Source organism: Lithobates pipiens, unplaced genomic scaffold, assembly GCF_037356315.1.
Source record: "Lithobates pipiens isolate NorthernLeopardFrog02 unplaced genomic scaffold, aLitPip1_a1.2 Scaffold_16, whole genome shotgun sequence".
Classification (NCBI taxonomy): domain Eukaryota; kingdom Metazoa; phylum Chordata; class Amphibia; order Anura; family Ranidae; genus Lithobates; species Lithobates pipiens.
Window position 1 is genome coordinate 372,655,329 of NW_027507748.1, and position 14,904 is coordinate 372,670,232.

Here is a 14,904-nt window from a genome sequence, read left to right on the forward strand (position 1 = left end):
CATGCTCATTATGCTAGATATAATTTCCACCTATAGTTTAGTAAGCTGTAATGCATTACATTTTTGTTTTTGAGCTCAGATATGATTTAAAAAAATAAATAAATAAATAAATACATTGCAGAATTACACTGGTATATTTTATATCTTCCTACACTTAGACTTTAAATGAAAACATATCTGACCACAGATCATAAATAACAAGGCTGAGACACTTGTGCCATTCTTGCATCGTACTATCTAGACTCCTGTGTAAACACATTCACTGTAGAATGGCACCTTGTGGTGACACATTAAGAGTTTTTATGAGCTCTTCTAATCCCATATGTTACTGTAATGGACATTATACCCCGCAGGCAGAAAATCATCACTGCTAAAACTGTCATAAGGTAACACAACTACTGTGTGGTGATTCACCTGCAGATAGAAAGAAACTACTAAACTCTTTCCCTCGATGAAGCATAATAAAGAAAAAATCTATGAGCCCAGAGAACTACAGACACGTCTTTTAGTTTCCTGTATCTAAAGTAAATACAAAGATGTGGTGCTCGTATTTGCAAATTTCATGGGGTCGAGGTTACTGTGAATATTATCAAGAAAAATATATTCCTGATGTATGAACTGAATAAACTACACGTAATAAGCAGACATTGCCATAAACTAGATATTTGAAGACTGCGCAAAAATAGCTCTGTTGAGGAATTTTATGTTCAGCATCTAGAACAGCAAAAATCACATAATAATGTTATCAATGTACTTTGTGTACACTTTTGTTTTAGGTAGACCAAGTACAATACATGTTGCAATGAATGTTATGGAGTACACAAACGTACTAAAACCAAAATAAAAATAGTACCTTTGACAATCCTGCAGTCCTTTCTCTCTTTTAGTGTTTATGTCACTGCTAGATGCATCAATGAAAACCTGCTGATGACAACAGTGTACTATGGCAACAACACAAAGATGAAAGCCACATATTGCTTCTGTGCAACTTACTGAGAATCACTGCATCACTGAAAACATCCTGCGCTAATAATTTCGTAGGATATTGAAATATCCTGTAATGTCCTAGGTCTCAGGAATGCAATAGTCCAGCTGTAATGTATGGCCAGTAACTTAAAACAAAATGTTGGCAAGTTTCTATGACTGTTTCCCAAACACAGTCTCTTATATCACACATTTTTATAGATAAGGAATAAAGCTGAAAAGTTCTGGACACAGCTGAGGATCTGGAACCCTACTGATGTCTACAGACATTAAAGTGGCTGAAAACCCTCACATATACCCAGTGAAGTGACTGGCTTCAGGTTATACACAGAGATTCAGAGGAACAAATCCTCCTACATAGGTTGAACCTGTTTATCTGCAGTCTTCTTGTCTCTATATCTGATCGCAGAGAGTTGAAAATACAAACTGCAGCGCTTACAGAGGAGAGCTCTGAGAGCTGATTGGAGGGAAAGAACAAACCTCGTTCACAAAGGAAAAGAGCTGAAGCTGTCAATTGGCTGGAGAACCCTCCTCTGCCACCTTTTTTCTCTGTGAACAGAGGCAGACACAAGGGCTACAGAGCTCAGCACCAACCTGCATCCTTCTATGATCCACGGGACATACACTGACATACTTGGCGATCCTCTTACTGCAAAGATAGATAAAATAAAGATCCTATTCCTTTAAAGCATGTTAGGTAGATCCTGACAGTTTCTACCCTCTGTATGCTGACCACAATATATCAGGGCTGCTGAGCCCAACACCGTTGTCAGCGTATGTGCCTCCGTCATACACTGCTATCTCCCTCTGTCCTCCTCCCCCTCTTCTCCCTGTCATCTGTCACTATGGCTGATCTGCTTCTCTCCCCACTGCTTCAAAACTAACTGATCTGTATATCATCCCCTCTGTCAATAAAAAGCTGTGTCCCAGTGTCTCTGCTTTATAAAAAAAAAACAAAAAAACTATTTCTACCTGTTTTAATAGTGTCTTCCAGCGATCGCATGACTCCAGGCTCTGAGCACCTCTCCTCCTATCTCTCCCTGGCTGACGTCAGCCGGGGAATCTTGGCCCCCCACCACTGGAGATATCACACAGGGACAGCTGAGAGCCTGGAGTCATCTTATTGCTGGTAGATGCTGTTAAAACAGGTAGAAATTGTTTTTTTGTTTATAAAGCACAGGCACTAAGATGCAGCTTTTTATCTGACAGGGGGATGGTATGAAGATGAGATAGTGGCTTAACAACCACTTTACGTTTCTACTGACATTGGTCTTATGCATAACAATCTTGACAAGTTTCACTCCCCCTTGTCAGAGACAAAGGAGAGGATTTTTCATGTGGAAGATACAGTCCGCTCGGACTGAATTACATGCTCTGCAAAGGAAAGTTAAGGCTCTACAGGAAAAGTCTATTGATACTGAAAACTGGCTTCACCACAATAATCTCAAAGGGCTTGGGGCTGCCTGAACAGGCAGAAGGTACTAACACTGCTGCACTTGTGGAGACCTACCTCACTACCAACTTGGGCCTACAAAATCTGCCACCAACTTTCGTGGTCGAGCGGGCGCATTGTGTTACCCCCACTCCTCCTATACTGGGAGCGCCTCCGCAACCTTTCTTGTTGGGTTTGCTTAATTATAGAGACCGGGCATGATCCTTGCTGCTGTTCGGACCTCTGTCATGAGAGTGTCAAGATATCCATCTTTCAGGATAACTCTGCTGAGGTGCAACAATGGCAATACTCTTTCTCAGAGGTCCGCAAATGACTCCAGGGGAAAGGCCTCACATACAGTCTCCTGTTCCCAAGTAATCTGTGTGTGGTGGATGGAGCCATGTTTCATTTTTTTGATACTCCGGATGCTGCTACATCTTGGCAGGATGTCCATTAGATGGCACTGACACTGTTCATCTCTGGCTTTGTGACTGCTGGATACCTGCTGCGACTGAAATACTTCTACTCTTCTGTGCAAGTGTTGTCTCTTCTTTTGCTGGTTTCCATCCACCTTCTACCTTTTTTGTGGTGACATTATGCAGGTTACGCATTTACCCTTTCCTGCCTGTCCATCTGGAGCCAACTTGCCAGATTACGGCTCAATTTTCTGGCTACTCACTTTGACTGCCACCTGCCGCCAGTGTGGTACTGTTGGAAGTTGTACTCTGGACTCCTTTTGGCCATGTGGGCCCCTGCCAATGGTTTCCCAGTTTGGTTGCCCTCATAGAATAGTTAGTTCATAGCTGGACTCCAGTCTCAGGGTCAAATACTCTGCTTTTCTGGCCTTTTTTTTAAGTTCCAGAGGAGCAATGGCAGGGAAGACCTTTATGGTCCTTGAGATGTTTTGCTACTTCTGTGTATTTTTTATTTTTTTTGAAGTTTTTCTACTGGTGTGTTACCTCATGCTGATTTTTCTGCCCTCAGGGTACCTGCCCCTCCTGCCCCTTGGTCTGTTGACCCTGTTCCCTTTGATTTTTGATTACCCATGACTTACAAAAATAGAAGTAACTTATGCAGATAGCTGTAGAACAAAGCAGCAGACAGAAATTACACTTTGTTCTCTGGATTGAGACAAGTAGATACTATAGAGGAACATGCTTTATTTATATTTCATGTCTGAGGTTTACAACCACTTTAACATCTTTCCAAATGGCTTGACCCAACCCTTCTAAAATTGTAACATGCCAAGTTCCAGGAAAGCAGGCTCTTGCACACAATATCATATCTCTATTATATATCCTATTTTTAAATCCACTGTATTAACAACCTTTACAAATCCCTTTCTGTGTTTGTTACAGTTTCTTTTTACAGTTTAAACCTCAATCCACTCAACAGCCTCTCTGGAGGATTTCTGAATCACTGCAGATTAAAATCCTGTTTGACTCTCGACTAATGCTTTTGTTTAATAATTCTACTTATGAGAGATTTCATTTGGAAACCATTGTGTATTAGAACCTCTGGTTGCCACTTAGGCTTTAAAGAGAACCAGACTAGTTTGAGTTTATAATAACATTTAGTCTCAGTGGTATATATATATATATATATATATATATATGCTCCCACACACACACATATAGTTAAATATATTCCTGACTGCCAGGCACATGCTTTCTATAACAATCATACTGAGACATGTACTGTGCAAACACTGTTGGGCCTGGCTATACAATAGGGAGACATTACCAATCAGCCCAGAAGATTCTAATTTAGGCAATCAATCTTTGTGTCCACTAGACCATGTCTGTTACAGTTTTTCCTGAAAATGCTGAAGATGGCTTAGATTGTATAACAGTCATCTTGTGTCTATGGGCACCTTAAAATGTGAATAATTACATAGCTAACAAAGAATTACAACTTATAAGTTGAGCTGATAAGTAAAATCTGCTAAACTACCAGAACAATTCTTCCAGCATATTGTAAAATGTGTGCGTAAAGTGCTAGAACAATTGTTGCTGTATCTGGTCACCCACACTGAGAGAGTGGACACATTTCACAACTGACAATGATTTTGTCAAACAAGTGACACTTTTATGGCCAGTGTGAGTCTTGTCATAACCAAGATGTTTAACAAGAGTTGAATGCTACAGCACTTGGCTAACACAAAGTCCATAGTTCAAACAATCAATCTAGGGAGATATTGTATTATGATTTTTCACTCTATCACCACAGTAAATAATGCTCCTATATTCAGAATCTAAAAAATATGAAATCAAAAACGGACACAATATAGTCTGAGACACAACACCAGAAATGTCCAACTTTAGAAATGACACATGCTTCTTAGGATTCTTTTTAAGAATAAATGACTTCTCACTGCTAGCAATCCAGAAAAACTAATTGCAGTAACGTGTTGTCATTATTCACCCATCAAGAGAACTTTAAGTGTTTCCTACCTGAGCTGGCATCAATAATCGTCGATACCCCTCTACGATCAGATACAGGACGAGGTGACCCAGGCATGCTAACTGGCTCAGAGCGCACTGGTTGGATCCTGTGGCAATAATACAATTTTTTTTAAAGCAAACATATTTTGAAAGTGGAACCTCCTAAAATTGCAGAAATGCTTATTTATGCTCTCACAATCTAAGTTTTCCAGCACACTACGTATTTCTGTGGTGCTTTTTCAGTCCCAGTCATTACTCATTTTCTATTTTCCATCAATTTGAAATTTTTTGCGGGCCAATAAAAACACATATAAGACATTCTTCTGTAGAACATCAACAGTAAACATTTTACATTTTCAATTAAGCTAGGTTCACACTTATGTATTGCTAAATGCGCAGCCCTTTTGCAGATGCAAAGTGGTGCCGTTAATTCTTAATGGCACCCCCATGCACCTTACTAATGCACGTGTTCGCACTCACCAAAACACATGTTAACAAAGTACCATGAGTTTTGGTGCAGTGTGATATTTCAAAAATGTGCACTCCGCTGTACCTGCATAGGGGTGAACAGAGCCCTATAATACCTTGTAACGCAGTTAGATGGACTGTTTTACCATATATTAAGTTATCATATGAAAAATGTACCAAATATTTATAAATTATAAAATATATATATATATATAGATTATATTATTATTAAAATAATAATAACATTAAATAATAGGAAGGGGGGACCTTAAAAGAACAAAGGTTGCTCAGGTAAGCTGAAAGACTCCTGTATAAAGGAAGGTATCATAGAATTGTCAACTGATCAAAGAATATGCACCACTTGTTATGCATTCAAGTGTAGGAAGTGATTCTAGGTACCCACAAAATCAGCTCCACTGATGCGGTAGTGTCAGAATAAAATTGTTTAATCAAAAAATATACAGAATTGTAATAATGACCAATACATTATCATTTAGGGTAGTGTAATATATTATTTCGCAAATAAACAAAACAAAAAAACCCCCTGCTAAATCCCCAATCATGTGTTCTGTGACAGGCAACAGTGCATATACTGTATAATGATTAAATGCTCTAAGAGTAACAGCAAATGAAAGCAGGGGACAAGGTCATTCCTGCAGTTTACCTTCATTTAAACACTTTCATATTCTTCTAGACTGAGCTGATTTGAACTGGTTGTCCAACCAGTGCAGACACATTTATTTTAGTAACTTTCTTATCAACCAAATCAACATAGCTGTTGAATCAACATGATTAGGTAATGCCAAGACACAGAGGTTCAAATACATGCTTGCTAAACACTTTGTGGTTGAAAAAGCAATATCATGTATTTTACAAAACTTTATTAATGTAAATGAGGGCAAAAAAACAACCAAACAAAAAGGCTAATTCCAAACTTTTAGGACTCCAGGGCTCACTCAGCAAGGCACAGCCAAAAAACAAGAATGATCTGCAGTAACCAACAGCACCCATTTAGTGAGAGCACAATTTACTGAAGTCCCTTTATTTAAAAAGGCAACTGATATCTGAATGGAGTTTAGCTGTGTGCTAATAAAGTGTCACATGATCTCAAAATGAATACATCTGTTTCAGGAAGCCCCCAGAGTTTGTTGGAGAGCATATCAAAATAAGTAGTATTTTTGAAGTTTATGCTGGACTTCTGAGTGGATTTCATGGGTGTCTTCCTACTAAACACAACAAAACAATTGAACATAGTTGATCAACAGATTTTATTATCTTACCTGAGGCTATTTAGGTCAAGGTCATCTGTATCAAAATCTAGCAGTGGTTGAGGGATGTCACTTGGGCCATGTGAGTGAAGCACAGAAGAACTAGAAGAAATCACTGTTGTTTGTCCAGAGGGATGGATAGTTTTAAATTGAAATTGAGGTCCCATCCATAGACGTCTGTGAGGTCCAGTGTGAGTCACTATTTCAACCTGTGAAAATGAACAAAACAAAAAAAAAAAAAAAACAATTCCATTGGTGTACAATGTGGCAGGATTCTAGAAGAAACAAAAGGCATCCAATAAAATGTCAGAGCAATCCATAACAATTATATCTCATGATGCTCATGTGCAAGAGCAGGCCCTTGCATACACATGCTGCTGTATAAGGCTGTGGGGTGATAAAATTAAAGCGAAGCAATGGCCAAAGCATTTACTTCAGTTTCAAATAAAGTGGGGAAACATTAGCACCTTAGCCAAGTGCTTAGGGCCACAGTGTCCTATTTGGGAATTTTTCCCCTCACCTCTAGTTCCGGATGCTACATCTCCCATCAATTTAACTTTAAACAAAATTAAAGGTAACAGTAAAGGCATAAAGGTCCTTTACTGAAAAAGTCTAAATGACTCATTAATTGCATAATAGCAGAAAGGTAGGTGAATTCAAATTGTGTTGAATGTACCTAAACACTCAGATGAGAAGAGAGTCCCCTTATAGGTTTAGTTGACTAAGCTGTCAAAGGATGAAATTTACCAGAGGTGGGTAAAAAATACCCATTTGGCTCAATAAAAAAGTTAGTCCTTGGTCCTTTGTTTCTTGTATGGATGACACACAGAGCATGGATGGATGTCTGTGGCTGGCACCCAAGTTTACCTACAATTATAAGGAACCTTTGGAGTTTAGAGTGGTATGAATTCCCTGCAACTCTACTAAACTTAGTAATTGGAGTTACCAATTAGGGATTGCTGTATTCCCTTTGATAAATGTAGCTTATTTGGCTTATAGTTGGTGAATTATTGCATATCGGGTTTTAAATTGTAAACCAGGCCATTTTTTTTTTAGTTCTAGATACAGTGAGGCATAGTTTGAACCTCTGCCAGAATTTTATTGCTTCAGTATATTGAGCTTTGTTAGTAGGATTTTTCCCTGCTTGCTGTCATGGTGGCAATGTTACATTTCCAACAGTAAAGCAGACAGAAATAGCCATTCTTAGGGGAAGGATAGAACTCCTGTCAACTCTGTTTTATTACTGTCTGTGTACAATGTGTTAATCTGTACATGAACAGAGGGGAAAAACAAGAATCTGTAATAAACATAGTGATGATGAGACAATGCCAATACACCAAAAGTCCAAATAAAGCAAATTCGCACACCTAAAAATCAATTTTGTGCTTAGGAAAATAATGGTAGCATATTAAAGCATATCTGTATCAAGCCAAAATGTGTCAACTGTTAGCTTCAAGAGTATGCGGTGCATGTGCACTGAAAACCACAAGTATTGTACTGTTTCAAAAGGGATTATGTCATAAACACAATACCTGCCTGCTGGAAGCTAGCACTGTCTAACTTTTCAAGTAACATACTAGTCAGTTTACCCACAATGATGCCAACAGACAATTCAATGCCTTGGAATTAGCAAGCAGCTTATCCAGTGGGTTAGTGGTAGCCTCCATCTGAAAGATCTGATGACAGATTCTCTTTAAATATTTATTGATGTAGTGCAAATAACCACAATGCTTCATAATATATGGAAAGAATGATCTTAAAAGAAAATTGTAACACTTTTTGGAAAACAGTGTGTGCAATAAACACCTTGGTTTCTGAATGTACTTTTTGCGACATTAGGTTAAATTTGTCACCGGTACGTTTTTAGAAAAAGTCACATGCAAAAGTATCGACTTACATTTGTCACACAAAATGTTCCATATCTGTTTAATTATGTATAAACAATTGTGTGACCAATGATCTTACATTTTGGAAACCACCAATTCATAGAAAAAATCCTAATCTTATTTTATATATGACATTGGTCAAATTGATTAATAAGTATTGATATTTGTAAGACAAATGAAATTTAACATGATTTTGGCCTAGAGGTCAGAAAATAAATACGGAAATAGGCATCAAGCTGTAAACATATCAGTAGCACATATACTTTCCCACGGGCAGATAAACCTGTTGATTAATAAAAGAATTGGCGTCTCTCAACTTGCTTGATCTTACTATATCATACAGGAGCACAAGTGTTTACATATAGTGCATCCGGAAAGTATTCACAGCACTTTAATTTTGGATTAAGGCTGTAAGATAACAAAATGTGGAAAAAGTGAATTCATTATTTCCCCAAAAATTCCACAAACTATACCCCATAATGAACATGAACAAAGTTTGTTTGAAATCTTTACAAATGTATTAAAAATGAAAAAAAAAAAAAAATCACATGTACAGAAGTATTCACAGCCTTTGTTCAATACTTTGTTGAAGCACCTTTGGCACCAATCACAGCATAAAGTCTTTTTGAGTATGACGGTACAAGCTTAGCACACCTATTTTTGGGCAGTTTCTACCATTCTTCTTTGCAGGACCCCTCATTTTATCTATGCAGAAATTTCTGTACTACCTCCTTTTAATTCTCAGGACCTTAAAGAGGATATCCAATGTTGCTGATGCCACAGCCATTGGTTGTCGACAGCAGCATATTTGAAAAGTTTAATGGGACACATAGTACTTGTGGGGTTGCTCATTACAGTGTAGTGAAGACTGAACATGGAGTGGTGATGTAACTGTCACTTTGTAAGAAAATTAAAAGGTACACATAAAGAATTAAGATATAAAAATGTACAGCACATTGACTTGGGGGAGGATGGAGGAAGACAGGGTCCAATGATTTGTTTGGTAACTAGAATTCTGTTTAATGTAAAAGATTATGGCCTAAAAGGAAAGCTCCACTCCCCTTTAGGTCATGTAATAAAGTCTACCTATGTCCACTTGTGAGGCTTCAGGATTATGAGATCATCTTGCTCAGTGCTTCAAATTATCAACCAGTTCTATGGGTCTAACACATAAAGAGGCCTCAGACAGTCCTATGGCTTTGTCATGGCAATAAGACACATTACTTCCATATCATGCTCATTTCCAGAGATAGAAACCTATGCTATTACACAAAAGTGTTCTAAAAATATATAAAAAAAGGAGGACAAAATAAGAAAATATAGGTATACGATGAGTTTTCATTGGTGGTGGGAAGAGTGCTTTAGTAAGGCACCTGATCAGTATGTGATCAGTATGTGCTAAAGGTATATACTGGGGCAGAGGTGATTGGTTAAATGACAGGAGTGTAAAAAGATAAGCAAAATGGACAACAAATATGGCAGCATTTTGACAAAAGGGTTACAGGTCTCAAAGAGGGCCCTGTGTTATGCACAAGAGGGCTATGTAGTCTATGTTCACCGACCAATTGCTTCTTCTTATGCCACTGACTGACTCTAAATGGAAATGCACTTTTGAGTTCTACATTCTTGTAATTTTAAAAGTCAACACATAACTGCTACTACATAAAATTATGCTGGACAGATTTAGAAAATCAAGTTGTACATTTTTAAGCCCCTAAGACTAAGCTCAGTTTATTTTATATTTAGTTCTCAATTTTTTCCTATTAAACTGACACAGCTGAGCAAATATTTTCAAATTTGAAAGGGACTTAAATATTTTTTATTAATGTGCAAGAAATTCATATATAACACAGCATGTTAATGAATACTATTTTAGAAAGTAAACAGTACTGTGGTTTGTGCAAGCTATGGTTACATATAGTATAACAGTGCATACACATGTTTCCTTTAAAAAGAGCTTCACAGAGTATGAAGGACATAAAAACAATAATGAAAAATAGCTAAAGGGAACATTTTTACTACAAAAACTGTTTAATGTATTTCTATTAGTTCCATCAGAGGTTCCCATTTTACCTCAGTAGCATATAACAGTTTTGTGACATAACTGTACAATAAAAAATATATATATTATTATTTGTGCCCTTTGTATCCAATATTTTTGACCACTATGTTTTTTTCAGTTATACTATCAGTTTTTTTGTTTCTTTTCCAGTTATACACTATACTAGCATGGCATCTCAATTTAGTGAGAAAAATCTCTGCCATCATAAGAACACTAACCCATGCTTTGTACCCTTCTCCTGACTGAGACCTTATAACAATGAGATCTCTCTAAATGCTTTGGAAGCTCTCTGTGGACCATGGGTTTACTGTAGGATGCGACTTAAGCCGCGTACACACGGTCAAACTGTTTGACGTACTTAGTCCGTTGAAACACATTTCAGCGGACAATCCGCTCGTGTGTGGGCTTCAGCGGACTTTTTCAGCGTGCAGTCCGGAGTACTAAGAATTTTGTTTTTTTCCAAAAGTCTGTCCGTCGTACTTTGGTTTCAGCGGACAATACGGTCGTCAGTATGCTAGTCCGTTGGACTAAGAATGGCGTATGCCCAGAAGGGATTTACAGGGCTTTGCTGTGTCTTGGACTTCCTATTTCTAGTCCCGTCGTACGTGCTGTACGTCATTGTGCAAGCTTTCTTCGGACTGTTTGTGTATCCGTGTGTGGTCAAGTCCATTCAGTGGAAAGTACGCCGGATTGCCCGTCGGATTGTATGACGGACTAAGTACGTCAAACAGTTCGACCGTGTGTACGCGGCATAAGAAATTTTTAGGACAGACCTACTAGAACAGCTAAACTTTATTTGGGGTTAATCAGAGACACTTTAAATGATGGCAGGTGTGTACAGACTTCTATTTAACATGAGTTGCTTAATTGCTTAATTCTTAATGCTTAATTCTGAACACAGTTACATCCCCAGTTATAAGAGGGTGTGCACACTTATGCAACCACATTATTTTATTTTTTTTATTTTTACTTCCCCCCTAAAATATTTCAGTTTCTTTTTCAAATTGAGTTGTACAGTTTATAGGTCACATAAAGGTGGTGACATTTTAACAGGGTTGTGTAGACTTTTCATATCTACTGTATACCTTGAGGTGAGCGAGCATTCTGTGTGGTGGTGAAACTCTGTTGTATTGGAGTGCATTGGGTCAAAGGCAAGAATTGTGGAGTGAGCACATACTGAAATATGTTCACAATGTTTCTGGGACTTGTCGATCTTACAGCATTGTTGCTGTGTCACAGATGTTTGGGACAGTTTTTTATGGTTTGTTATAAATATCATGATATTATTGTGTATATGTACAGTATAAGCTTGAAATGAGCACTTGCATATCATGTTTGATGGCTGCACAGATATAATTCTGTTATATACCTGTTTTGCATTATTATTCTTTTACGCTAAGTTTGCTATGTTATATGGTTTTATATCACTTTCCTGATATATTCAGAGATATATTGAGGTGGATATTGATATTGAGTTTTTTAGCAGCACAGCTGTATTTATTATTTTAGTCATTGTTTGATGTGGGAACACATTATTGGTACCTGCAACAGCTTATGTTAGCACTTTAGGGAATTGGGGTACAGGTTAGTGGGAGGACATGAGATATTCTGGGTTACTTTTCCATAATTCACCACAATTGCTAAGCTCCAGGGGAAATTTTCTTGCACAGTCTAACTTCCCTTGCAAAGTGAACAGTATGTTTGCTTTAACCCAAATATGTCAATGTTATGTGTCATTTGCTTATATCCTCTTTATCAGTAAACACTGTATGAAAGAAGATATGTTTGCCTGTTGGAATATGTTAAAAATGTAATTTCATGGGGTGCAGTTTGTTTTTCGCACAACTGTATTTGGAGACAACTGAATATTTACAGTGGCAAGAAAAATGTATGTGCACTCCTTGAAATGAATTGGTTTTCTGCCGTAATTCGCCATAGAACATGATCTGATCCTCATTTAAGCCACAACAACAGACAAACACAATGTGCTTAAGCTGATAACACACAAACTATTCTAATTACTCATGTCTTTATTAAACACGCCCATTCACAGTGATGGAGGAAAAAGTAAGGTCTGCCATAGATGGAGCAAAAAATCACTTGATTTCCCCAACAACACAGTCAGTCAGTGTTGGGGAGGCCAAAATTATATAACAGCCACTAACAGTAATCGCATGTAAAATCCAACAGGCTACTTGTACCCATCGATCAACTTGGGTACATTCAACCTATCCATACATGATTCAAATTTTGACCAGCTCAGCAGGAACTGACCGTGATTAAAAATCGACTATGGCGGTCGAAAGCGCATTAATAGCTGGTCAAACCTCCTTTGGCAGCAATGACTTCAAGCAAGCACTTTCAACAGCTCTAGAACAAACTTGCACAATGTTCAGGAGGAATTTTTTGACCATTCCTCTCTACAAAACTAAAAATAAAAAAAATTGGGAAATTACCGCTCTAACACATATTGAGCTTTAAATCAACAATTAAAGCGGGATTCCACCCTAAAGTGGAACCTCCGCTGATTGGATCCCTCCCCCCCTCCGGTGTCACAATTGACACCTTTCAGGGGGGAGGGGGGTGGAGATACCTGTCAAAGAGTCTATGCCATTTCCTGCCCTGCCGCGCTGTCTGCTGGGACACACACGGGTCCCAGTGACAGCGCGGAGATTTCCTATTGTGCGGCGCGGCTCGCGCATGCGCAGTAGGGAACCGGGAAGTGAAGCCGATTCGCTTCACTTCCTGATTCCCTCACCTAGAATGGTGACTACAGCAGCCGAGAGCCGAGCGATCGATCGGCCTCAGCTGCCGGCATCGCTGGAACCCGGGACAGGTGAGTGTCCATTTATTAAAAGTCAGCAGCTGTAGTATTTATAGCTGCTGGCTTTTAATATATTTTTTTTTGGTGGAATCCCTCTTTAAATTAAAGCTGACACTCTACTGTGAGATACACACAGAAATACAAATAAAGGGCAAAGAGAGCTGTGCTAACCTTATTACATTCAATTAACAAATGTGCAAAAACACATTGTAAAGGTAAGTGTCTCTTTAAGTGTTCATCGTGACAATTAAATGAATGTTGTCACACTGCGACAAACCAGTGCACATCCACCACATAGAAGACATTGTTACTAGATGGTGAGCTTTTGGAGGGATCATACTCCATGTGGAAAGAAGTCAAACAGACATCTTTATATTCTCACTGGAACTAAGGGGTCAACTCAGCATTCAGTGGACAATAGGCCAGGATACCTGGTAGACATAGTTAAACCAATGAGTAACCAGCCAAGGTCCCCAAAGATTTTCTAATTTTCCTATGATATCCAATTAACTGATAATGTCAGAGAAGCTGTGGCTAGAGCTCTCTTTCAAGCCAGAAGAGTGGTGCTTTGGTACCACAAGTCTACTGACTCTCCGTCACACAAAGAGTGGGTACATTGTATGGAGAAAACTCTCAGATTGGAAAAATACATCTACCAGCACAGGGGATGTCCATGAAAATGTGAAAATCTTTGGGGACCTTGGCTGGATACCCCAGGGCTGAGTCCATTGGAATTGGTAATGGATAGGTTACTCATAGGTTGAACTATGTCTACCAGGTATCCTGGCCTATTATCCACTAATTGCTGAGTTGACCCCTTTCCTGTGAGAATATAAAGATGTCGGTTTGGCTTGTTCCCGCAAGGAGTGTGATCCGTCCATGAGCTAACATCAGAGTTCCCCTCAGGATAAAGGCTTGGCTGGGCAATAGCTGCAAGATTTTTAAGCTTGCCATCTGGTAAGCGTGTCTTTTATGTGGTGGAGGTGCACTGGTTTGTCGTGGTGTGACAACATTCATTTAATTGTCACAATGAACACTTAAAGGGACACTTCCCTTTACATTTTTTTGGTCAATGGATTTGATGATCTATATGGACTACTAATTCACACATATATATATATATATATATATATATATATATATATATATATATATATATATATATAAATAAATTTATCAACTGAATGTTATAAGGTTAGCACAGCTCTCTTTCTTTGCCCTCTTTACAAAAGTGTTTCAGCTCACATTTGTATAATGTCTGGTGTGAACCGCTCCCTTGTGGTCATTCCACAGCATCTCTATGGGCTAAGGTCTAGGCTCTGACTGGGCTACTCCAAAAAGGTGCATTTTCTTTTTCTGAAACCAGTATGTAGTGGACTTACTTCAATGCTTAGGATCATTGTCGTGCTGCATCATACAACTTTTATTAAGTTACACTGGTGGACAGCCACCCTGACATATCCTGTAGAATATTTTGATAAAATTGGGAATTCATTTTCTCCTTGATAATGGCAGTGGTCCAGGTCTTGAGGCAGC

General features: G+C 38.4%; 1 protein-coding gene across 5 annotated transcripts in view; it reads right to left on the minus strand.

The window, feature by feature from the left end:
- BCAS3 (BCAS3 microtubule associated cell migration factor) overlaps positions 1 to 14,904 on the minus strand; it is a 1,583,483-nt gene that overhangs the window by 689,668 nt on the left and 878,911 nt on the right. For all 5 annotated transcript variants that reach the window (XM_077482133.1, XM_077482136.1, XM_077482134.1 and 2 more), the window contains 2 exons: positions 6,609 to 6,805; positions 4,870 to 4,967 (listed from right to left, as the gene is read on the minus strand). In XM_077482133.1, coding sequence (XP_077338259.1) covers positions 4,870 to 4,967; positions 6,609 to 6,805 — 295 coding nt within the window. The remainder of the gene's footprint in view (positions 1 to 4,869; positions 4,968 to 6,608; positions 6,806 to 14,904) is intronic.